Source organism: Dermacentor silvarum, chromosome 4, assembly GCF_013339745.2.
Source record: "Dermacentor silvarum isolate Dsil-2018 chromosome 4, BIME_Dsil_1.4, whole genome shotgun sequence".
NCBI lineage: Eukaryota > Metazoa > Arthropoda > Arachnida > Ixodida > Ixodidae > Dermacentor > Dermacentor silvarum.
In genome coordinates, this window is record NC_051157.2 from 44133578 (window position 1) to 44159458 (window position 25881).

Below are 25881 nucleotides of genomic sequence, written 5' to 3' on the forward strand. Positions count from 1 at the left end.
GAGTGAAATGTAGCCGTCATCCCTTTTTTGTCCCGCTTTTCTTTATACGAAATTGTTACATCACACCAAGTTTATTCTCCTAGTGCATGACATAGCAATTCGTCTATACATCCCTTGTCAACCGTGACTGTCGACCTCATCTGATATGCTATTAAAAATTGAGCTCGTCATGCCTTAAACATGACTTGGAAGAGGTTAAATTGACATGTCGAGAAGAAGTTAAATTAAGGAACGTTCGAACTGAAGAATTTCCAAATCAAATTGAATACAACTATTAGAGAAAAACGACCTTTGAATACTGAATCAAATACAAAATATTTTCTCACACACACGTACACACAAAAAAAAAGAGTGAGTTCTAAAGTTTTCATAAAGTCCATATGAGAGTAAAAAAAAAGGCTTAATTAGCACGAGTGAATGGGCTAGTTGGTCCTTCAGTTTTTCCAGTGCTGCTACTTTAATAACCTTACTTACATTATTTGATACATGCACATAATTTTGTTAATTGAGGAGAGAGAAAAATTAGAACTGCTTTCGTTTACCCAGTGAACCATGAGAATGGCAGCAATGAAACTAAGGAACAGCTGAACAGCAGACACAAGCAGAATGTTGTGTTCATGGAAGGAGACAAGAGTGATGCTACAGTATCACACACTGTTTCGAGATGGAGACATGACGAGGCTGGCCAAATAAAAAATCAAATAAAAAAATAGCTTAGCCTAAATCGAGACAACCAATTCATAGGCTGCCTAAAAGCGAAACATAATTCTTGAATGCCTGGAACTTAAGCTGAAGTTATATATTTATTGAATGACTGGAATTTTTAAGCAGAATTTATCTGCCATATTCATTTGCCTGGGAACTGGTTTCTCTGTGCAGTAGCTGTGGCTCTCCTGCAGCAAAATCTTTTGGAACACTCCCCAGATCCACTGGTCTCTCTTCCTGGAGACTCCTGTAAGTGTTGGAATCTCTATATATCCCTTATATTAGAAGATAAATTAATATTTGTGCAGTGAATGCTTGAATTGAACACCAAACACAACTTATTTCATGTCCGAATATTTGTACACCCCTAGTTAATTTGTTAGATAACCAGTTTATAAAATGGTTTCTGGGTAGTTGTCGAAGAATGCACATCCGATATCAGCACTACGAAATGCAGCCCAGCACTACGTGGGTGAGTTGCACTGTAGCACACTACATCAGCCAGCTAACATCCAATTACATCAGCCCATCCAACTCAACTTTAAAAACAAACAATGCTGCTATACAATTGTGGGATCTGACAAACACGAGAACTACTACCAACTGGCCAAAAATTTTTGCCAGAGCTACCCGATTTTCTACAATATCTTCATTTAAATGCTTCAGATATCAGTGAAACTGCTTTACAAGTAATGTAATGTACACTTGCAGTGTACAGCTACAAGCAAAAGAGCAAAATGGCGGGAAATTTTTTTTTCTCACAGCCAAGGCATGAAGACCAAAATCAAGTTGCACAGCCCACTTGTGCTTGTTCGACCAATGCAATACACTGCAATAACTCCACATTGCATGGCTGTGCTTGAAGAAATATTCAATGTTAGCTGATGTCCCTAAATGTTTGCTCCCGAGACTACAGATTTTCTCTGTGATGTAATGGGCACGATTTAACATAGTGGCTCTCAACTGCAGTACATGTTAGGTGCTCTTCGGTCATGCATGGCCCTTGTGCCATTAAACTCTACTCATAAACTGCAGTATGTGGAAATCTAAGGTTTGATGAATTCGGAGGCATCTACAGATATTGCCAGAGAAGTGCTTGGAAGAGCACCAACAAAAATGGGGCAAGCAAGGTACCTACAGGGCATCTACAGCATTTTGTGTTCACTTCAATGATGTACATAAATTAAAAGAAAAAAAGTTTATGGCGAAATCAACTTCTCACATTCTCTAAGAACTGAATAAGACAGCAGCCAATGCTTAATTACTTAATAGATTCTAGAACGAAATCTTGGCAGCTGAAATTATTTTTTGGCTGTAGCTTGAAATTTAAGAAAACATGTATCGAAGAGAAAGAAAGGTTACTCAAAAGCGTGCCTTGAAACTTGTGGGAGCATCAATGGTTTTGCAATGGATGCTTGTGAAACACTGGTAAAACATTTAGAATTAAGAAATACTCATCACTTAGACATAAAAACAAGTCAACAAGCTACAAAAGTAAATAAATGCGCTGTCAGAACAGATGTCTTGCCTACCAAGGTCACGTTTGGAGTAAGCAGGAGGCTGACGACTTCCTGAACATTACTGGCTCCTTCATTGCTCTCTTGATCATCCATTCGAAGCTGCTAGACCTGCATGACGTACTTACGTAAGTAAAGAGACATACAAAGTGTCCGTTCAATATATTTATTAAAAGACCCAAGTTGTCTACTAAACCAAAGAGGCACAGGCAGAAAACAAGCGCATGGCTTCTCTGGTCAGTACGGTTGCAAAACATGCAGATGACAGTTTGTGTATTGTGGGCATTGAACGTAATGATATGCACTGCAACGAGCGGTGCACATGTGTTTTGCGCCTGCGCTACAACAATGGAAAACAGCCTTCTCACAGGATAAAGGATTCGCGTTCCAAGATCGTTTTCATAGACTATTTTTGTTATCCCAGTGTATCGCACGCAACACCGCTTTCCATGTCGTCGATACGAACTAATAAGGCACTCGAACTAAATCAGAGAAGATGCGTAATTCCCAAGACGCGGCTGGCAGGAACAGGATGGGCGGGTAGTGAGTCGGCCGTGAAGGCTGCATAACCTGTGGCGAGGCACAGCTGTCAAAGGTATGCGTCTGACATTGACCGAGTGCTTCCAAACTACGGTGCCGAATATAAAATTGCAGTTTCGGAACTGCGTAGTGCCTCCCTGAACGCCATGGCGCACCTCCAACACGAGTGTTGCAAAACAAGCAAGGCTAGCAACTTGTCGGGCATCTTTTTACCATTTAAAGAACGACGTGACGGCATCCCGTTTCGGCAAATGGCGACCTCGCAGTACATTTCGAGCATTTGCGATCATAAAAATAGCCATTATCGGTGATTTTCTGCCAAAAATTGACCACATTTGTCGGCTCGAACACGCTGCGCGGTCGTCACCAATGAAACACAGCATCCGAAGACACTCGAAGAATCTTGGGTAAAAAATTGAACACTGGGAACTCACCTGCCTGCCCACCATGCACAGCGAAAAGAATATGGCGACCGGAGGCGCCCTCATCAGTGTGGCCAGGCGCTGACAAAACTGCAATTTTGTGACTCCACCTTTGTCGGATAACGAAAAGCAGATCATATTTCAGTGGTTTCAGTGAACTTAAGGAATGAAAAGCCTACAGTGCTGGCGTCGACCATTTCTTTTAACTTGGCTGATAGAACTGCTGCTGAACGACAGCCGGGCTTGCGAACGGTGCCAGCAGTTTCCCGTTTCACATGTTGCGATTTCACTTACGATTTCGTAAGTACGACGTCGCAGACGAGCTGCCGGTGCCTTCGTGCGTGAGATTTTCCGGTGACAAAATGGTGACGACGACGGCAGAAATGCGCTGGAGTGTCCATATCATTGCTATCGCAAAAAAAAAAAAAAAAAAAAAAAAGCTCTTCTAATGACTTACAACATTTATTCCGGATGGAAACATCACCACTTGCATGCAGAGGTCATAAATATATATAATTAATTCAGTCCCCCCCCCCCCCCTTTCTGGAAAGTAGTAGTAGTATAAACTTTATTTTGTCCGAGATGGAGTTTAGGGAGGAGGGGAGTGGGAGGGCCCGTCCTCTTCTTCCTCAGGCGGCGGCCAGGCCTTGCGCTTTGGCGGCGTCTTCGGCCATCTGGACGACCCGGAGTTGGAGATCCAGGCCTGAGCTGGGCAGTGCACTCGCCCACTGCTTTAGGGTAGTGATGAAACGGGGAGGCAATAAGCTAGCGGGTTTTCTGGTCCTTATCAGGGGACATGCCCACATGATGCGATGAAGATCGGGAAAATGAAAACTTTCCGCTTATGGCTGAACTTCCTCTTGTTTTCTTCAAGGACAGCGTGAGGCCTACTATAATGGGGTAGTCCAAATGTGAAGTTGAGAAAAACTGAATTAATCTAGTAGTAAGAATTGCTAAAGAGTTATTTTAGTAGAGATCAGTCCGGATAGGTAAAGGAGGAAGAAAAGCCGAGTCGTCCTTCTCCTGCTCTGAATTTGTTTAATTTCCACAACAAGAAAAAAAAATATTAACTTCAATTTTTAAAATAATATAGCATGAAAATTCACATTACCGATTAGAATTCATTTAATATCTCATTCTTAAAAAAGAAACTCCTATTTAAGTATTCCTTTTTCTACCCACTACAGCCCGATTTATGGCCAATCCCCCGTAGTGGGCATTGGGTTGTGCTATACGTATGGGCACCAAACCAAACCTCTGATAAATTCCGCCCGGTAAGCTTGGTCCAGATAAGTGCATAAGTTCATGTTGGCGAATCATCCGCAAGGAAGTGGAGATCTTACGGCGCTTAAAGGAGACAATTTTTCTACTAGATGACGATCCAAAACAGCGACTGTAAGGTAATGTCGTAAATAAATTTATAAAGGAAATAAAATATGGTTTATAAAAAAAAATTGTGCGTCTTGGCAGGGTTTCTTGCAATAAGAAAATCTATGCTTCGTGCTAACTATTCAATTCAATTCAATGCCTTATTTATCTTTCTGCGATTAATGCAGCACAGACCCCCACGTTCTCTAAGAACCTTTTCTGTAGCGGCGCATTCAATCGTAGAGGTACACTCGCTATATAGATTGTATTTCGAAATCAGAATTTTCTTATGCATTCCACACAGCAAATGTGTCTTTAACTGATTTGCTCTCTAGAATAGATCGATTTACTGAATTTTGCCCGATTCTGGAAGTTACCTTATTGTGAACGTTCATTCGGTCAGGACGTAGGAGTCCTGTGTGATAAGATTAGTCGTAAATAAATTCGAGTGGTATCAGCTTATGGAGAACAACCAGTTTAAAGTGGACATGTACCCACTTGCCGGTAATCTTAACGTCTCGAGTGAAACCGATTGCATCTGCAGACGGAAGGATAGGGGACACTTCCGGATAACAGCTAGATCCCTCAGCGATCCCAACTAAACGTGGATGTTGGAAGAGGTTGGAGAGACGGCGGCAGGATGGTTTCCCCTTCGTCTAGGGGGAAGCGGGGTGGGGATATTTCTGGGCAAGGCATCAGTGATAATTTCGGAAGCGATCGACCCTTCAACTTGCCCTATCAACGATAAGAGATTAACAAAAAGGAAATCGAATGCAAAATGACTGTCTGCGCGCCTTTGCTGTAAAGCGTGTACGTCTTGCACCAAGGTTTCAGGAAAGCGGCTGATGCAGAAGCCTTCCGTTTCCTCTTTTATTTGCGTTGGAAAGCGCACGCGTAAACTTATAAGCAATATGCGAGGGTACACGGAAAGTTTTCAAGCAAAGATTACTCGTGGAGTGTGGTTTTAAACATTGCGTTTGAATATGTACCAAAAAGTTTCCCTGTTTAATTACCATTTCAACTTTCGTGAAACGTTTAACATCCGGAGTAGATTTTGGGCCGTTATAGCCTTTTAAATCCAGTTTAAGGGGTTCCATTCCATACTACTCGCGAGAACATACAACTGCGCGAACAAATTAAGTACAACGATATGTGAATGCTATAGACGGGCGGTGACCTGGCCGAGCTTGTATATTTGCATCTCGACGAAAACAAATCGCGGACATACGAAACGCAAAGCGCAAGAAAAAAGTACGACATACGTGAATTGTCAGCACTTTCTTGTTTTCTTCCGCTTTGTGCGGTTTCTCTGCGTTGTTTTCCTCAATATAAAACTGCACCAGTTGGCGCACTTTTCCCATCTTTGACGAAAGAGGAAAGCTTCCGTTACCGTACTCAAAAAAAAAAAAAAAAAAATCTAAGAACTAGCTCGACTTGGAATGGCCGTATAATTGCTACGTTAACCAATTATGGCGCTACAGATAGTGTACTGTATACCATCCTCGAAACACGCAGTTGACAGCGTGCGTGTGTGTGTGTGTGTGTGTGTGCAATTGGCGTAGCCAGGGGTGCATCTGAGACACCGGGCACTTGCAAGCCCCCCCCCCCCCCCCCCCCCCCCCAGCTATGAAAAAAAGGTCTGGCTACGCCACTGTGTGCGCGTGTGCGTGCGCTTGTGCGCGTGGTACATATAGAATCTCATAAGCATGCAAGGCGCCCAAGCGATGAAATGCTGTGCTCCGTGGGATAAAAGAAACAGGTTGTATTTGTAGCAGGTGGCACACCCGCGGGGCTCTCATGGCCAGCCGTCTACCAGAACATGCATCTTCGCTGGGGGACCATGTGGGCGCTGGAAGGACATTCGTAGAGACTCTTGAACATGGGCCAGTGCGTCAGGGCCATGTTTAGCCTGCGTGGTGCACAAGATAATAGAACCAAGGTCACCACTACACGCAGCACAACGAATATCTTTAAAACACATGAAAGAAAGAAAAAAAAAAACGGCAGCAGCATCTCAGGACGACGGTCGACTTTAATGCTATCAGCATTGAATCAATGTAGAGACACGCCGAAGTGCCACCGCCGAAAGGCGTCACGTGTGAGGCGTGTACTGCATCCGGGCTCCTCTCTCGCACTGCCCTCTAGATACGCTGGCTGCGCCATCTAGCGGCACGGCCACAAAGTCCCCGCCTGGTGCGTGTTATAGAATAGACAGGGTGTCCCACGTAACTTGTGACAACGTTTAAAAATATGCGAGTGCCACGTAGCTCGACAGAACCAAGGTAATGTTTGCCGTCGCTTGAGCAAGTGAAAGTATTTTTTTGAATTTTGCCTAAATGCATCATTAGTTGTTATAAGTAATTGCCTTCTCAAATATGACGCGGTATTTAACTTCTCTATTTAACACGAATTAACTTCGATAGGACGCGAAAAGTTCCGCGTGACTGGTCGCGCAGCACTTGTTCGTGTTTTTCGGGCTTTGTTCAACGCTTGGGGAAAAAAAAAAACTTTTATGTAGAACGTATAGAGCAACCGAAAAATGGATCGGAAATGTTTCATATGGCCTACAATTTTCTGATTTACAATCTTGTTCTGATTAAAATATTTTAGAAGATAATTAATAATCAATAACTAAATATGTAAATAAGCAAAATAAAAAAAATAGTCTGACTTGCTCCAAGCGACGGCGAACAACATTACCTTGGTTCTGTATAGCTACGAGGCACTCGCATATTTTAAGAATTTGGCACAAGTTACTTGGGACACCCTGCATATTCTGACAATATTGTCTGAATGTATGTATGACACGGGTTCGATTCCTCCCGGCACTGGATAAATATTGAAGTATTTTTTTGTCATTGAAGCGCTGTGGAACATGCTCAATGACCTAAGTTGGCCTGAAAGAGGTTCACTGAACAATGGCACATACCCATCACATAGCCGCTGACCCAACTTGGTCGGACGGTTGGTTTCAAACCGGGTTTCCTCAGCGCAGTAGCCCGATTAGACCATGGGCTACCCAGCGAACCCAAGTTGGCGTGAAAGAGGTTAGATATACAGTCAGACAGACTGTCATACCGCTAACTGAGCGAGGTTCCCAAAGAATGCTAATTGCATGAATGAAAAAACGGACACAAGAGCTTCCTACTTGCATCCTCTTGTTTGCGTTTGTCCTGTTTGTATCGTCCATTGCGTTCATCGTAAAACGAAGCTTTCTTTTCCTGTGCGTGCGTGCACCCGCGTTTAACGCGGTTGTCAATCTGGCTTCTTCACAGTGTGATATCTTTTGTGAAGAAGCACGCTTCATTGATTCCGTTCGTTTTACCGGCAACGTGTGCTCGTATATTGAAAATTACTGACCGACAACCGTTGCGTCCTTATGCGTGCCTAGCGACGCAGCCTGCGGTGCACTCGACATAAGTTGAGAACTTATAATGAATTCAGCGTCCATTTGGTGGGCTGGTTAGTGAAAAATGTGGCACGGTGGCATCTGTTTTGAAAGCGTACATGCGAATGCATGCACGACTATCAGCTGCAATGCCTCGACGTCTGCATGGCTATGATGATTGCTTACTTGGCCTGCTGAATAGCTGGTATCACATCCGACGCTTCGCCATGTGGCGTCAGTAAATGCCTGCCGCATGTGGGACAAATCCGTCGGTTCATCGACGAAAAGAAAAGATGATAGTCCATATAATCTGGATGCGTTTGCATTATAATGTATTTCCCGCGCAATGTAGGACCAATGGCACCTATGGGGCTGCTGTTGCTTCCTTTAGAATCGAATATTATAAAAAAGAAATATTAGTCCGCATCATCCCCTAGTCAGTTGCACACAGTACATGCTTGCAGTTAATGGGAGCTGAGGACAAGCTGGACCATTGGTGGTTCAGAGAGTGGTGTTCTGCAGTTTCTCAAACCTCCGCGAAAACATATGCAACTTAATCCTACGTCTCCTCTTCCCATTGCTGCCGCACAAAGATTTGACGCAACGCAGGCCTCACCTCTCCTGTGCAATGCGCTTCCCGCCTTTCTTCTGCACCTGCGCCGCGTCGTTGAAAATCCGCGTGCATACGCCCTGAAAAGAGAAGTGCACGGATAAAAAAGGATTAGCTTGCCCGTTTTAAACTCCACAAAACAGCGTGTCATCATGGTGAAAGACGAGCAGGAGGGTTCTAAGCTGGGTTAATTGCTCCCGTCCAACATTATGAACAGCGCAGAGGACAAGACAAGTTCACGAAGAGTACAGATTGTGATGTAGTATGACATCCCTCTTCCCAATCTTGGCCCACTCTCTCCGGTAAACGGTTCCAGTTCCATCATCACCGAGCCGCGGGATCTGTTGCCCTTCGAAGGTCAATTTGCTTTACCTTGTTAGCCAAAATGTAAAAAAAGCTAAGGGCTGAACAACGAATAAGCTTAATTCCAGAAAGGCCGGAGGCTGCCTGTTCGGTTTGCTGCTTGATGAACTACTGATTGATGTCACGCGGCCTTGTCAACATAGCGTCCTTGCCGCTGACGCTGGCGTCGCTTGGTCACCGTCACCTTACGTCACAGACGTCATGCTACGTCACACAGAGGCGAACAGGACACAGCTAAGGTTGCCAACCGTCCCGAATTTAGTGGGATAGTCGCGACTTTTGAGTAAATGTCCCGAGATCTGACTTAACCCAATCGGAACGGCCAAATGTCCCGAATTTCTCTTTTTCTATTTTTTTTTGGTATTTTACTCGACAAAAATAACTAGAGCAGATTCCTTTTTTATAATGTCTGACAGCTCATTTACAGATCCTTCTCGTTTGTATGCTTTTGCATTGCCATAAAACAAAATGCGATTCCGTTTTGTCTTCGTTCTAGTTCTGTTGCAGGCCCTAACCGTTTACTGTACCTATATCGTTATTGGTAGCCGTGTTAGGCAACCAACTATACCATACTTTTTTCTCGTAAATCGCGACATTAGAGGATTGAAAAACATTGCCCAACTTTGTTACAATACAGACTGGCAGCTCCTGGCAGCCCCCCCCCCCCCCCCCCCCCCTTCCTTCTTCCCTTTCCGTGTAACCAATGGACGCAGTCTACCGGGGACGGGAAGAGAGAGGGCGAAGGGAGGGGGGGGGGAGGGCTGGGCAGGCCGCATGCTAGCATCAAAGTCCTCCTAACACAGCATTCTGCCACGAATGCTTGGTTGCTGCTCTAATAATTCTCCCCCCCCTCCCCCCCCCCCCCTCCTAAACCTACTCACCCGACAAGAAACAAAAGGTACTAACATAGAAAGGGGGAGGGGATTTATCCTATCGAAGACTAAATGCTTGAGTAAAAGCAGCAATTGGTCTCCTAGGACTAAGTGCTAGGTAATGAGCTGTTCAGTTGTTAAGCCACCCTACAGTTGCTTCTATAAAGAGTAGCTGTTGCTCCTTTTCATGATAGTTTCCGGAATCCGGCATTTAAACCGGGAGTGCTCTCGTGAGTTTAACAAAGTATACCATGCAATCTCTCCCACACTGCTTTCGTTTTCCGAGCTTAATTATTAGAAAACGAAAGTTTCGACTGTATTTGAGTAGATGACACGATCCACTACACATTACGGGTCATCTATCTCTCCGTCCGAGAACGAAACACTTCAATATTTGCGCCATGGCAGGCTCGTCCGTGCGTTTAGTCACCGTAAATACTAACAGCAGGTCTTTAGGGCTAATTGTGCGCACTCGCTCTTTCACAGGCATTTCTTGTTTCGTTTTTTGAGTGCACGGTGGTCAATCCTCGACGACTCACGTGCGCCAGCGAGAGGAAGAAGAGGTTGTCGCCGGAGAACTGCTTGATGTCCCGCAGCCGTATGTCCTTGTCGGGCCCGACGCGCGACTGGACCACGCGCTTGTACTCTCGGAAGAGCACGATGACCACCGCGCTGTCGGCGATGTGGTCGTACAGCTCGGACTCGTCGGCCAGCTTGAGCGAGCCGTGCGCGTTGCGGAAGCACTTCTCCACCTCGTTGTAGCGTGCCATCAGCGTCTCGCCCCACCAGTTGCGATACTGCGCGCTGTCCGTGATGGTGCGACCTGCGCGCACGCGCGAGCACATTCGAAAAACAGAGCAGTGGCGAGAAAACGCCGAATCGGTTATGTGAATTCGGGATGCGTTTTACGCGCCCCACAAACCCAGTCGCATCTGTTTCATTTTGCAAACAAGTTCACAGTACACAGGTATAGCGCGTGCCACCAGAAGCACGTGAATATTTTGTCGCGGGCAGTTCGGGAGTCGTGTGCGGTATTCCTCTTTCTTGTGAGCATATGTGTACATTAGACAAACAGGCCGGTGGGCCACTGGTGGATTACATTGTGGTGGATTAGTACGCACAAGCTCTGGAGGGATTGGCCCATACTCAAGTAGCGTAAGTATGATAAATTAGAGTATAATAGAATGAAAGGTATGTAAACAAAAGTGAGAATAACTAGGTTATTATCAAAATAATAAATAATTTGGAGAGTATACATCAAAAATACCCAAGTACGTGTTATGTATGTCGACTCGTGGTTCTTGTGCCCTGCTGCTGACTGGAACGTCCCTTTTTTTTTTGCGCTTATTTCTGTGCAGTGGAGATCATATGACATTGACCGTTCATTCACTGTTCGTTAGCTGATAGTCATATGTCACAGCCGGCCACTATAGCCAGCCAGTCACATGCAGCATACGCATATCGGCATATGAGCACATTTTTCTCACCTCGGTAGTCGATGGCCTGGAACATCTTCACGCCGATTCGCCAGCCGTACATGGGGATTGAGAAAGGCCTGCACGCAGTTGACAAGACGGTGGAATTACACAACAGCACGTTGCACGTTTCTCAGTGATCCGCTACAGTAGGTGACGAGGTTGTAAGCAAATTAGGGCCGGATTGGGACGTATAAACACGACGCGAACTTACAAGAATGAGTCTCCGTAATACAGCGGTGGTTCGAACAAGCTTGCAGGAATGTCTGAAAAAAATATATACATAATAAAATAAAGCAGTTGTTGTGGCAAGCATAACATCATAATACTGATAGTGTGTGCTTCCCAAGATAAATGTTTCAGTCCATGTCACAGGTGGCCACTTCATTTTTGTTTTACAGAGCGGGAATAAAGTAAAAAGATTTTGTCAGCACCGAGAAATTTCTTGGCATATCTTTGCTAGAATTTCACGTTATCTTGCTGCCCGTATTAAGGGTGCCTAAACATGTCTTCCGTTTAATGTAAGTATTATAACATTGGGGTTCACTAAAGAAGCTCTCGGTTACTTCGACAGATTCGCTAAATTTACTCCCTAATATTTCCCGATTCTTCGTGCGAATATAATTGAGAATTGCTCTCTGTGCGAATGATCTGTTTGTAAGAACAAAAACTCACAGTTAATTAAACGGTTATTTGTTGCTATTGTGTAAACAGGTTTACCCTTTAAATAGGTATTCAGTAAAGTGAGCATCGTTGCAATTAGCAAAAAAAAAAACACTAAATATCTACTTAAGGGATTACTCTTATTGAAAGTTCCCGCACGGATAATAGTTTTTAGTATGCCGTTTCTAAGGAACATAGAAGAAGAGGATACATAATTTTATTAGAATACTTGACAGGACAGTGGGAAAATTAACCTAGACAGTTTATTACAGGGAGGAAATGAAACGCAGTATAAGAAAAACGGTCAGAAGAAAATTTCTAGGCAGATTGAGATTGCTTTGTTATACCCAATAGTTCGTTATAACCGGCTGAGTTTGACTAGGTAAAATGTGAGGTTTTCCTACGTAATCAGTTTCTGTAGGTTCCATTCAAATACTAATCGCCAGAAAACAATGCGAATCACTGCAGTTTGTGCAAGACGTGTAAACAAAAAAAAAAGACTTTGAACTTATATTTGTTTGAGTTTAATTGTGGTCCTACTGTGTGGGCGAAAGTTAGCGGCGACGACTCACAAAGGGCGTTGTTGTCAGCGTCGTAGAACGGGTCCTGCTGGAACACGGAGCCCTTCCACCTGAGCGAAGTAGCAGCAGCAAACTGTCAGAAATCTGCGAAAGCACGCACACGCAAAATTATTTGGCGCGAGTCCTTACTCGAAGTCCTGGATAGTCTTGTGAGCTTGGGACTTGGCGAACTCGAAGCCCGCATTCCGGAAACTCTTGACGATCTGGCCGTACTTGTACTGCAGCTTTTTCTGCATTTTGCGACGAACGAGCAAAACAACGATTATGGTTAGAACAAAACTAACACCGAAGACTACGCATTACAACGTCATATACGACATTCTTACACACACACATACGACAATGTACCGCACCACACACACCAAAGTTCTGTTCTGCGATGCGCAACGTGGTTATATGTGCAACACGATCTTAAATACTTCCATGGAATTTTTCGAAACAAAACGTCCTGAAAAATTGTGGACATTGTTTCCGCGCAGTTTCACGCCCGACTAACCTAAAAGCACGAAATTAGATCTTTCTCACTTGCTAAAAGTTCAAACTTAACCTCAAAAATTCTACTATCGGTGCTACTTTATACGATACGGCCCTCGTCACACTACGAGATATAGTGAACAACAGCGGTAAAGAAATAAGCCAATGCGATGAAAGACACAGTTACTGCAGCAACAAGGCGTCCATAAACTTTCGCAGTATACTATTCTGCTGTACGCCGAGTACTAGCTTTATTTTGTCAATGCTGTCATCTATTTGCACTGTCAAATTATACTTCTTGAGATACAACTGTGACTGGCATTGAGGTAAACTTTCATTCTAAACTTACTCACAATTTTGTAATACTATTGTCAACTTCAAAAATTTCTTAGCCCCTTAACTTTGTTAACAAAACTACAAATCGTGCGGTAAACTTCTGCTACCAAACGGAGTTTATTGAAAGTGATAGTTCTCAAACAACTCTTAGCGTCAGCTGTATAAGTTCTTATAGGGGGTGCGCCCTAACGAACCGCGTCGGAGGGTCTCGCGCATGCTTACCCAGGAGCGGTACCACTGTTTCATGTACTGGTACTCTTTGGTCTCGTACGGGTAGAAGTAGTAGATGCGCATGCGCCGGAGCTTGTTGTTGAGCGTGCTCTGCTCCGTGTGAGGGTAGAAGGACTTGATGGACATGCGCTTAAACGACTCCTTCAGGTTGGCGATGGCGCGGCTCGCCTGCGTGATGTAGACATAAAACATGTCTCTATTTCTTTTTCTCATTTTAAATTGATAGCTTTAAGGACCCCGTTGAGCAGTGAGCACGGCGTCGATGGCGTTGAGCGTGAATTGACCGTGAACGAAACGTGTCAGCCGATCACAGCGTTGCGCGCCGCGTTTTATACCATCCATGGCAGTGGCGGCGCCGGCCGTCGGGAAAATAAAAGAACCAGAAAGCTCGCCTTCGTGCATAGCGTTCGCCGCAAGCGTTTCCTGGTAAAGTTTACTTTTGCATAAGCTGCAGTTGCCGGAAAGCGTGAGAAGCAGTCAGGGACCCTTTAATGCTATCGCGTTCTACTCTTAAAGGCATGAGCTTAAGCGTCTTCCAAGTTTTTGTGTTTGCATTTTTTTCGAAATAAAAATAGGAAGGAAGGAATGGAAAAAGGAGCGGCTACACAGGATGGAACACTATGGTTGAACGAGATGCAAATAAGCGGTACTTTTTTACCGAGCAGGATCGAATCGACCTTTTATTGCATCATTATTACGGCACATTTGTTCAATAGGCGAGCCAAGTGTTAGTGTAAGTGTAACACGTCTTATACCATAAAAAAATGAATGAACGAATGGACCCGATAGACATCTTAACACAATTTCACAATCTTCTTTTTGAAAAGGAAGAAAGTCGAGTCAATGTGTTAACACGTCTTAGGGAATGATTGAATCAATGAACTAACGTACGGACCTCGGCCCGTTTGGTCTCGGTGTCCTTGAAGGTGACCTTGGCGGCGGTGAGCAGGAGCGGCTTGAAGTAAGGTTCCATGATGTCCAGGCAGCGGGTTCGCTTGGAGGGAGGCGGCCGCAGGGCGTGGCCGTATTTGTACATGAACTGCAGTATCTTGGACTCCTTGGGCATCAGCAGCGGGCTCAGGAACTGCACCAGCCGGAACACGATGAAGTTGTTCACCGTGCCCCTGCACAGTGCGCGGAGCAGACCAGCCGTCAATCGCGCGCCCAGCACATTGTTTTCTCTCTGTCTTTTCAACAGTGCGCTAGCAAAAAGTGGTACAATTATCTGCGATGTAAGCAACAGCAAAACTACGCGGTCCACATAGAACTGTAAGCGCGCTCTAAAACTGGCGTTAGTCACGTGAGAACAACGTGACAATTTTTTTTTGAAAGTTGGTACACGTATTGGACAATGGCACGGCAGATAATTGTGTCTCCACGGGCCTAGTCGAAGTCTCTGGTCACAAAATGACATGTGAATATACCGCATTTGCTTCTGTAAATATTTATGGATACTTTAAAAGTTAATTCGTTGTAATACGTAATCAACGCGATTTTCATGTGCTTCTGGTTGTCGCAGTTTATAGGTCACTCTGTCTTATAGCGTATTCTTTTCTCGGTATTCCTCATCGTTAAGCGTAGAAGTTGCGGAAGATGTTAGGGCGTCCGCGTAAATTGTGTACAAGGAGGGCACGGCGGAGAGAATATTTAGTTTGGGCAAAAGAGTTTTGAGTTTCACACCATGCCGAAAGCGCCAATGAAGTGAAAAGTGCCATTAACCTCTTAACGACTATAAAAGAAAAGTTTGTTCTGTGCGTGTTCTGATATAATCTCAAGTAGAAATCAAGTAGAAATACCACGCAATGTCGACGTATACACCATGTCACAGTGTACGGCCTGTCAGGCGCACGCCCCCCAGAAAAAAATAACGAAAACTGTTGAAATGTGTGCACTAGCACTCTTCTGCCAACTGCGCCTGGGTTCCGTCTTTCATTTCTGTGGTGTTTAACACCACAGAAATGTTTAAAATTTTTAACAGTGTTTATAGAAATTATCACTAACAGTTGTGTTGTGGAGTCGTACTTTATTTCTTCTTTCTTTCTTCTGTAGAAGCATTTATTCCACAAGGAACCGTTCTAAAATCGTACTCTCTCTGTAACACCGTAGAGCTCCGACGTCTTTCTCAAGGTACTTTTTTCGCAACCCTTTGACTGCATGGAGTCAAAAAATGACAATACGTATGACTAATATTTGTCGAGATAAGAGATGTGACAAGTGGGGAATGAGGCGCATGCTCGATGGAAACTTATTATCTAAATCACAAAAATTTTGCTCACCCAACCGGCAAGCTAGCTTCACCCTGCACACAGACAGCCTACAGGTGAAGCAGAACAATTTATTTTTTATTTTTGCTTTGCAGCAAAGCTCAGCTATATAAGAGTGGGCACGCGGGCTTTGTAATTTCGATCCAATGATTAGCTCCCCCCCCCCCCCCCCCTTGTTTTTTCTCTGAAGGCACCCCCTTTCTTTCTTTCTTTCTTTCTTTCTTTCTTTCTTTCTTTCTTTCTTTCTTTCTTTCTTTCTTTCTTTCTTTCTTTCTTTCTTTCTTTTCTTTCTTTCTTTCTTTTCTGTATTTTTTTCCCACACGACGGGCAATTTCGTTTCATAGCGCTGGAAGAAGGGGGCATGTACGCGAGGGGACACATCGTCCATGGCTGGCTTGTGATGTAAGGTGTAATGGCGTTTATGTAGAGGACACATTTTATGTAGTCCTTTGTTCTTTAATTTTGTCTATTCATAAATATGACTTTAGTCCTTGTGTAAATCGAAGTAATTGTTACATATCTTTTTTATGAGTGTTGCAGTTATAAACGTTGCTAGTCCTACGCAACACATGAACGACACAAATAAAAATAAGAAATTACTGCCGGTTCTCTTCGGGCGCTTCCTCCCCCCTCCCCCACCTCCCCCCTAATCTCAATTCCTGGGGAAACCCCTGTTTCGAGCTCCAGCAAGAAAGGTGGCACTACACAGGGTGTCGAACTAAACCGGAACTGAACCGAAAACCAGAGTTGAACCGTTACTTTTCGCTGAGCTGGAACTGAACCGAAACGTTATTTTTTCCACCATCTTGGAACTGAACCCAACCCAAATTTATTTGAGGAGCCGTTCGGAACCAGTTCGACAAACGGTTCACAAACGTTGGACAAGGGATCAAAGCCTGCCGTAGTCGGCAAACAATTCCCACGCTACAGGCAAGACTCGAATAACTTCAAATAATGCCAACTAAGTTGAAGTGTTTTGTTATTTTTTCAGGATGCTCCAGTCAAATGTTGCCGGATGCATAACTTGGGTGGGCGCGACCGCTAACCTCGATGTTTTCACACTTCCTAAGAAGGACTTCCATCGAAAAAGAAGGCGTTTGGTTTTTGTAGCTCACGCCTGTAGTACACTAAGAAAAGAAGATGTCGAACCGAAACTTTTTCGGGTTCGCTTCGGTTTCGGGTTCACACTTTTCGATTCGGTTCCGGTTCAGCTCCGGAGCGAAACTTATAAAGGTTCAAACCGGTTGTGAGCTTTGTGAACCGGCTAATTCGGGTTCAAACGAGTTCGGAGAAAGAAATACATTCGCGTGCCTCCGGTTTCCGCAAAAACTCGCGGGAAACTTGAAGAGAAGCTCGCTTGAGTTAGAGCTACTTCGAACCATTTCGTTTTGCACGGAACCTTTGGAAATCACAAAAAAAAACGCTTATAATTCTCTAAAACGCTTCCATACGCAGTGCGCTGCAAACGCTGTAATTAACTCACACATAATGAACTTTGCCTACACATCACCCATATCATGCGCCTTAATTTCTCCAAACATAAACATGGTAACTTGTTTAGTACACAGAGGACACCGGGGAAACTTACTGCATGAAACCTTACTGCATAACACATGAAAATGAGGAGAAAACTAGGGTTCCCTAATTATTTACTAAACTCATAATTAAGTCAGTAAGTTCTGCCCGCAGGTTCCTGCTTACACGGCTCCTACTTCCACTGCATATGAACTCGGTTTCCCGTACAGTTATCTCTGGGAAACAGCGTTTAACGGCCGTATAACACTTTCGAATACTTGCTTAAGAAATGTTTTCAAAACTCATAATCAACTGGTGCGCCTGAACTTTTGCCCAAACATCACCCATTGGATGCCCCTAGCTTAATTATATTAAATGGTGTGTTCTGTTATACGTCGACTTCTTTCGGGCCAAGTGACAAAATTCCTACGTGGTTCATAAAACTCGCGTGTAAAGCTCTGGCACGCTTATCTATTTTATTTCATTTAGCCACTAACGCGTCCCTCCCCCCATTTTCTCTCAATATAAACCTGGGGAACAGCGTAGTTCTTTCAAGACACCGTGAAAATACGCATATAACGTTTCCGAACGCTTCTATAGTCGCATTAACAACTTCGATGTGTAAAAAGCAGATACGTATGTAGTGCGGACAGCGAGCAGGACTCGGTCAAAACATCGCATGATATCTTTAGTAAAACGTACCTCTGGGCTAGTTGTGTATATACATGTTCATAGCTAAAAACTGAGCTCAAGAACAAGACGGGACAGACTGGACAGGTGTTGATCAGGTGTTGAGAACCTAGCTGTCATGGCAATCTCTCTTATCCCGTGATGAAGTGGAGATATCGGAAATACAACTTTTTCTGGCATTCTATTAAGATAAATGTTCCATCCTGGCTTTTTCCGGAAGCGCTCGCGCAGACTGCTTCACAAACGAATAAGTATTTTAATCTAAACGTTATAGAGAGAGCCTACGATTGCATAAACTCGTGAATAATAGGCAATCACCGCGAAACTGTCCCCTTTCTCTTACTTCATTAAGCTGTCGCAGTCTGGGCTTTGCCGCATAAAATTTGCACGAAGCCACAATCGTGCTGCGGAAGTAACAGCAGTCACTGGAAGTATGCAGTACAAACTATACAACACGCTTATAAGATAGTGCAACCAGTTCGCTAATGTTCCTGAACACGGCAGATGCCCTGCGCACAAGTAGCATACACCACAACGACGCCGCGTCAGCGATGGTCTGTCTAGACAGTGAGCGCCGACTCTGCGCACAGTGTACAGTTGAGCCGACCATGCGTACAGTTCAGTGAGCCAATGATATCACCGTGCGCTGCACCGAATTGACGCAAGAGGCATCGTCTGTTTTCGTAGAATTTCAGGAACAACGACCGTGGGCTGGATCTGTGGCCGAACCGGTTCTGAACGGTTCCTGCAAAATGTTCCGGTTCGAGTTCGGTTGCAAGATGGCAGGATAACTAAAAGTTCGGTTCGGCTTTGGTTCAGCGGGAAATAACGGTTCAGCTCCGGTTTTCGGTTCATTTCCGGTTCGGTTCGAAACCATGTTCAGCAATCAGCAGAAGGTGTGGGTCAAGCATTCGCTCGCAAACAGATCCGACTTTTGTACACTAGTTAATGAATCCTAGTTGCATAAACGGCACAAAGTTGCACTGGCGCGTTTACCATTCGGTCGTCTTGAGAGACTTGAGGAACCGCGAGAAGTACTTCTCGGAGCGCAGCGCCACTTCGTCCTCGGGAGACATGTTCTCGCCAAGCACATTGCTCAGGTACATGTAGATGTTCCACTGCGTCGTTGAAATAAAGAAAGGGAGAACACGTGACCGTCTATCGTCTCCGAGAGAATTCACGCTAGTAAGCCGTTACAAACTCGTTTGCTCGTTTCACGTTTGAGCAGAGCAGCAACGATGGAAGCTAACACTTTGAATATACGTATTTTCACCAAGTTAACCTTATGCCCACGTATCGCATACCCGCCTCGATGGCTCAGTGGCTACGGTGTTCTGCCGCTGAGCTATAGGTCACAGGTTCGAGTCCCGGTCGCGACGGTAGCATTTCGAAGGGCATGAAATGCGAGAATGCCCTCGTACGCTTATGTTTGGGCGCACGGTAAAGAACTCAAGATGATCAAAATTTACCCGGACTACGCCGGCTCTCAATGCTCGTGCGTTTTGCGACGTTAAACTCCACAATTTGATTTGATTTCACGTATCCTATGCTACGTTCGTAGGTGATGGTCGGTTGGTTGGTTGCTTGCTTGGGCCAGTTGAGTGAGTGAGTGAGTGAGTGAGTGAGTGAGTGAGTGAGTCGGCCGGTCGGTCAGTCAGCACGAGATCAGTTGGATAGTTAATAAAGAAGGCAGTATAGATTCATTAAAAAAAGGACAACACTAATTAGTATATAAAATAAAGGGGACAATGCGGTTACCTTGTCAAGGAACAACGAGCCGAGCTTGACCTTCTTGTAGTAGGGTGCCCGTGCCCGAGAGCTGGTGGTGCCTTTGGATAGCATCTGCTCCAGCTTGAAGATGCGCCCCGTCTCGTTCACATTGTCGAAGCCCAGAGTGATGGCCAAGTCACGGATCGCCTGAGGTTAGACACAAGATCGCGAGAATTGACTGATGTGTCTCACATAGTCATGTTGTGACTACGTCCATGTGGTACCAGGTGTGAAATATTAAGATTAGGAATTTTTTTATTACCATAACCACGTTTATTTCTACTAGCGCTACATTCACCATTATACAAGTTATAACGAGGCAAAACAAGTCGAGCGTACCACTCGTAATAGCTAATAGTACCAGGAGTCTATGGCGCGCCGTAAAACAAATGACATTAGGTCACTCAATTCATTTTTAAATACCTAGTTTGGTGGCGCAAGCGCAACAAATTTCTCGTGTTATTTACTTGCCAAAGAAACTAGAGTAATTTTTTAAAATGTCCATCGACCTTAAAGATTGGCATTGAAGCTGCTTTGTGGCGAGTGATAATGTTATGCACGGATGCAAAATGCGCCAGCGACGAGTTCACGAAAAGTAACTTAAAAGTCCTGTAAATACTACAGGTGCCGGTTTTTGACGAGACCGGAGATAAATATATTGACTAGTTATATAAGCCTGTGTGCTAGATATGTGAAAATAACTTGGTATCAGTATAGTACTATATGTCAAGCTTTGATCCCTGTACCGCGCTTTCTGCCAGGACTTCCACCGTAACTTTTTGCACAACACCTTGTAACGGAACTAATACGCACTATGATAAACTAAACCCCTACCAAAACTTCAGATGCAGATCATCACCACGATAGTTTTCACCAGCTTGTCATACATAGCGCCCTGCGCCCACCATCCAGGTGCTAACATTTACAACTCATTTCTTGCAGCCACCATTATGATCCCCATTGTTTGGTGTCCATTCTGTTACTCTGACATAACGCGGCTACCGTATCTCTTCCGCAAGCAACAAGTCCTGTCCAAGCGCACTTTTTGCGCCGCATCATCAACGTGCGTTCTTTGTACGCTCCTAACCTGCAGGTACTCTCGCTGGAACTCGGCGTCGTCGAAGAGGGCGCGCGGTGCCGTCAGTTCGGGCTCGTCCAGGTGGACGATCATGCGTTGGCGGTTCTCGAGGTCGACGTCCTTGCGCACCGTGATGAGCGGGAAGAACCAGAAGTTGCGGCCCACGCGCGAGGCCAGCGTGTGCGGCTCCAGGTCGAAGCTCTTGGGCAGAAAGAACGGTTTGTGGTTGTACGTCATGTCGGCGAACACGCTCTGCAACTGTTCCTTGGCGTCCGTCACTGCGAGGAAAAAAAAAAGACAAAAGAAAGGAAAAATTGAAGCCGTTCGCAACACGTCTGAATGACGCGGACGGTACGCCATCGCGGTGCACCTACCTCCCTGCATGCACTCCTGGAACAGGTTCACTCCGTAACGCAGGTAGAAGTTGTCCGTGGGCTTCATGTTGGCGTGCCCTTGAAGACGAAAAGATCTTGAGCTGTATTACTAAGGCAGCCTAAGAGGGCAACCTTGTTGGGCCAATTTTGACACGACATTGCCTTTTCTATTTAACGGTTTTGCAGTGGTTTTAATCAGTTCACGCGCGAATAAGTCGCGCCAAGGTTTCGATGCGAGTTGCTGCAGGCCCATCTGTGCTGCTTTGCGCTGATGAGTACCTCTATAAGGGCAAGCAAATCAACAAAAATGATTATGTAACCACCAGAAGAATAGCTATCCTGCTCAGCAACTGCAACAAGGGTCACTGATGAAATTTCGTCTTTAAATTCTTCGCATAACCTCTTCCATTGTCAATGCTCGATCGTGATTTTTCACCGATGCTTTCACCGAGGTCGAGACAGTTTCTCGCTACATTTCGTGAACACATTACACAATCTCGGAACTGCACCCTACAGTCACGTTTAGAACATTGTTCCTACTGGATCCCAGAATGAATCTGAGCAATATTCGAGCACGTTACTCTCTTTCTTCCTGCACAAAAAGGCAAAATTATTCGTATCCAAATCAGCTGCGACGTGGAGAAGCATGCCCACTCACAGTTGGCGAGCACCTCCTCGACAGCGGCCCTGAGCTGCTCCTGCGCGCCCTGCGTGATGGGGTACTTGGAGGCCGAGTTGGCCACGCTCACGTGGTAGCCCTTGCAGGCGTACGTGTAGAAGTCGTCACACGGCTCGCGGCTCCACTCTACGTAGCCCATGACGCGACGGGCTTGCTCGAAGCACGTAGCGTTCTCGCAGAACACTGCGTTCTGCAGGTTCACCGGTGCTTTGTTCACGGCTGCAAAACGAATGGACTATGGAAGTTTGCGTCGACGTTGTGAAGGCTATGCGATGGAAAGAGCCAGCGAACGGTATCTATATGTTTATCTATACAACTTTATTACGTGGAGGTCACGCGGGCACTCGGGGAACGTAGTCGCCAAAGATCCCCAAGTACTATACAGCCTAAATAATTCTAATAGCCGATAGCCATAAGCACGTCACATGACTGGTACCTATCTTACAGGCATACGAATCGAATTTCTGCGTACGTTCTGCTGATCCTAATTATTTTTATTGTGCCCAGAATAAATAAGCACAAACCAGTCCCACAAGAGAAACATTATTGGCACTGATATTCATTATAATCCCTGTATATATTCAACACAAGTATATGACGTTACTTTAACAGACACTCTCACATGTGCGCGCGCTTCGCAACACCTAGCGTTCTATTTTGCATGATACACAATGCTGCGATCACCATGGTCTCGACTCTACCCCACACCTCTACCAGATGTCACGTACAAGTGACGCAGGCCGGTAAGAAATAAGACGAGCAAGAATAAACTGAGAACAGTTTATTGCTCAAACATGCGCCCTGCAAGAAGTAAAGCACAAACAACTCTTCGGTGGCGATAGCAGCAAGCGTGGTCGGCGGTCGTCGAATCTAATGTCGGTGCTTGTGTTTGGCCGCTTTTAGCTTTTATACATGTGTCAGCTTTTAGCTTTTATACAGATGCGCTTGCGCCGACGACGGAAATTATAGAACACCCGCCACAGTCAATCATCTATTCTATCATCAACTCACGGTTTGTCTGCAGCGTGAGCACCACGAAGAGCGTGAGGGACAAGACGATGAGGAGAACCAGGCAGATGCTGCTGATCAGTCCGACCTCGATCTTGCGCCGGTTCGGGCTTTCCTCGATCATGTCGAGCCTGCACTCGCAGAAAAAAAATGCGATTGCAACAGCAGCATCTGTAATTGTCTTAATATACAAAAAAATTAATTATGAATACTTGAGGCAATGTAGCGCGAGATGTCAGCATAGTTAGTCACATGGACCAATTCTAGGAGCATCAAATTTCTTATATTGACACGTATACATGTTTATCTTTCACCGGTGGCCGCTTTCCACCGGCTAACAGATGTTAAACGTTATCGCTCGGCGCAGGACGCGCCTGTATCGGAAGTTAAAATAACAAAATATATTGACACGTATACATGTTTATCTTTCACCGGTGGAAAGCGGCCACCGGTGAAAGATAAACATGTATACGTGTCAATATATTTTGTTAAATCTAAAAAAATCATTCACTGAATTTTTGAAGCTTAGGGCTGCCCCCGCTGCAATGCATTCAAACCCGAACATAGAAAAGCGTTCAAATGAAAAAAAAAAGTAATAAGGTTCGGAGCTGTCTTACAAACGTTGATATTTCAAACTGTTTCCCAAAATCAATCAAGTGAAAGCAATTTGCACGATTCACTGAATGGCACAACTCTTTCATAAGCATTGGCAATGCAATAAAAATACTTGACGTAGTCGTTTGCAAACCATTGAATGAAAAGTTAGCGTAATTGGTTTAATTGTTTTTACTTGCACTCTAATTCCTGAAATTGCTGTCGAAGTAGTAGAACTAAGCCGATATTTCAACCCATGACCAGATTTAGCCTTGGCAAGTTTCACCTTTATTCTGTCAGCCACTGAGAGCGGCAGGAAATTTCTCCAGAAGCGGTCTCATCAAGTATACATGTATACGTTAGCAAACCGAGATCGAGACAGGTCATTCCGACCTTTTAGATCCACGCAATGTAAGTTATCTTGAGGACACATTGGCAACTTTATAGGGTCTTCAAAAAATTGTAAGCTATATGCACTATTTAGTCGCTTGAGGCGATAACGTATACAAAGCTGTCTCCACAAAGGATTTCTAATAAGGAAACCACGGACCAAGGATGAGACAAAAAGGGACGAAGAAAATACCAACGTAGGCCACGATGATTCCTTTGCTAACTTCACAATTTTTTTTCCCCATTTCTGGAAGCTAGAAACAACGTATCAGATGACGTTGAGCACGGTTGAGCCCGTGGAACGTTGCGGCGAAGAGCAGCAAACCAGGAAGCAGTCATTTACTTGCGTATCAACAATAGGCTTCCACGAAAACATTATGGCATCCACAGCTGTACAACTTCCATAGCATGCTCCAAGCGTGAGTACATCTCAAGATTCAATTGTAGCATGCTACTGCGATTTCTCCTAAGTGACACTTTGCAGGCGAACAAGCGAATGACGCGACGCATGTAAAATACGAGCAAGCGAAGTGTTAATAAGGCGAACCACGTGTTTCTTCTGTCAGTTCTCTAACAAGACGAGCCCGGCAAGGCACCGTGGATCTTGTGTGTCAACATAGGATAGCGTGTCACCTTGCAGGATGCCGTCAAGTTAACCCTGACGGTTCTGGAGAGGCTCTTAATTCACCCAGTCCTTCCGGCGCGCACGCACGCTCCCGTAATCCAGAAGTGAGAGCACCGGGGTCCCCCTTACCATGTCCGAGGGCGCGGCCTGGTCGACGTCGTCGCGACGGTGCTGGTGGTTGTGGTGCGCCGCTCCGTGGTCAGCGTGGACATGGCGGCGGCGGGGTCTCGTGTTTTCGCTGCAGGTCCGAGTGGCTCCGCGCGGGAAGCGCCTTGGTGACTGGGGGTTCCCCCGTGGGCTACATGCGCGGCGGGCTCAGCGAGGCTCGCAGGGGTTCCGAAGTGGCGCTCGCGATGCCGGCGGCCGCCCCCTCACTTGCGCCACTGTCACTGCGCGCGCCGAGGCCATGCACAACAACGTGCGGCCGAACGAAGACGACGAAGGCCAGTGCGAAATTCCAATTGTTACTTTCCTTACCGTTCCTATGGCAAGTTGTCTAAATCCCTTCCATTCAAAATTGCTCGATGAAACTTCATTTTTTTATTTCTTTCAAAATATAATTCATTTATCTGGTGTCGCTTCTCAATTATGCACTCCTTCTTCTTCTTCTTTGTTTTCCTTCAAGACCCCTGACTGCTGGGGTACTACATGAGGGGTAGGGCTTACATATGCATGCATGTACAAAAAGCATGAAAATATAAATGCATGAACACACATAATTACACATGTAGTCATGTTTAAAAACGAATGCTTTATTCACAGTTTTACATTTTCAATCTCATTTACTGAATTCATTAACTGTACGTAAATCACCCGATTATTGGCCCATCCCCCATAGTGGGTAAGAGCGATGTTCCGAAGCACATCATCATCGTTATCATCATAATTGAGGCATCTGCCCAATTCTTAAGGCGAAGCTTCTTTGGCTCTACACGCCTATCCTCCGCAATGAGCCTGCGCCATTATTAAAGAAATCATCATCATTCCCACTCCCACTCCCATCACCTTGCAGGTGCTTCCGGCTTCTCTTTACATCTTTCCTACCATTAAACGTGTATCTCGCTCTCTCCGGTTACTCTTCGATGAACTTTCGTTCACTCCCCCATCCCCCTCCCCACTTGTAGGGTAGCAAATTCATGGAGGAAGGAAACAAAACAGGAGAGGCCCCGACGTCACTTTTTTGAAGCCGGAAGTGCAGCCATGTTGGTGTGCCACCTCTCTTTGCGCCTCCAATCAGGAGTTCTGCAGCTCGCCGGAGCAGATGGGCGCGAACTTTGAACTTGCATTGTTACGAGCGGCCGGAAGTGTGTGCTGCCGACGCGCGTCAAAACAAAGCTTACGACACTTCT

At 45.1% G+C, this 25881-nt stretch overlaps 2 protein-coding genes across 4 annotated transcripts in view; both read right to left on the bottom strand.

Moving 5' to 3' along the window:
- Nucleotides 1-3440, bottom strand: part of LOC119449908 (zinc finger protein 143) — a 312907-nt gene extending 309467 nt beyond the window's left edge. For 2 of the 3 annotated variants that reach the window (XR_007466363.1, XM_037713190.2), the window contains exons 1-2: nucleotides 2976-3165; nucleotides 2238-2333 (exon numbers count right to left, since the gene is read on the bottom strand). Coding sequence is in view for 2 of the 3 variants with exons in the window: in XM_037713190.2 (XP_037569118.1) it covers nucleotides 2238-2318 (81 nt within the window). In the remaining variant the exon portion in view is untranslated. Of the gene's footprint in view, nucleotides 1-2237; nucleotides 2334-2975; nucleotides 3166-3196 lie in introns of those variants that run through there. The other variant, XM_037713191.2, reaches the window with a different exon arrangement.
- A 2826-nt stretch (nucleotides 3441-6266) lies between these two features.
- Nucleotides 6267-25575, bottom strand: LOC119448083 (neprilysin-1). The gene is made up of 16 exons (XM_037711564.2): nucleotides 24662-25575; nucleotides 22927-23054; nucleotides 21895-22134; nucleotides 21237-21314; nucleotides 20872-21140; nucleotides 19773-19931; nucleotides 19011-19132; nucleotides 14441-14669; nucleotides 13537-13713; nucleotides 12634-12734; nucleotides 12496-12554; nucleotides 11475-11526; nucleotides 11273-11340; nucleotides 10325-10608; nucleotides 8557-8630; nucleotides 6267-6461 (listed from the first exon to the last, which is right to left on the bottom strand). Exons 1-16 carry the CDS (start codon nucleotides 24742-24744, stop codon nucleotides 6362-6364), a joined length of 2223 nt encoding a protein of 740 aa, XP_037567492.1. The 5' UTR covers nucleotides 24745-25575; the 3' UTR covers nucleotides 6267-6361.
- Nucleotides 25576-25881: the final 306 nt, after the last annotated feature.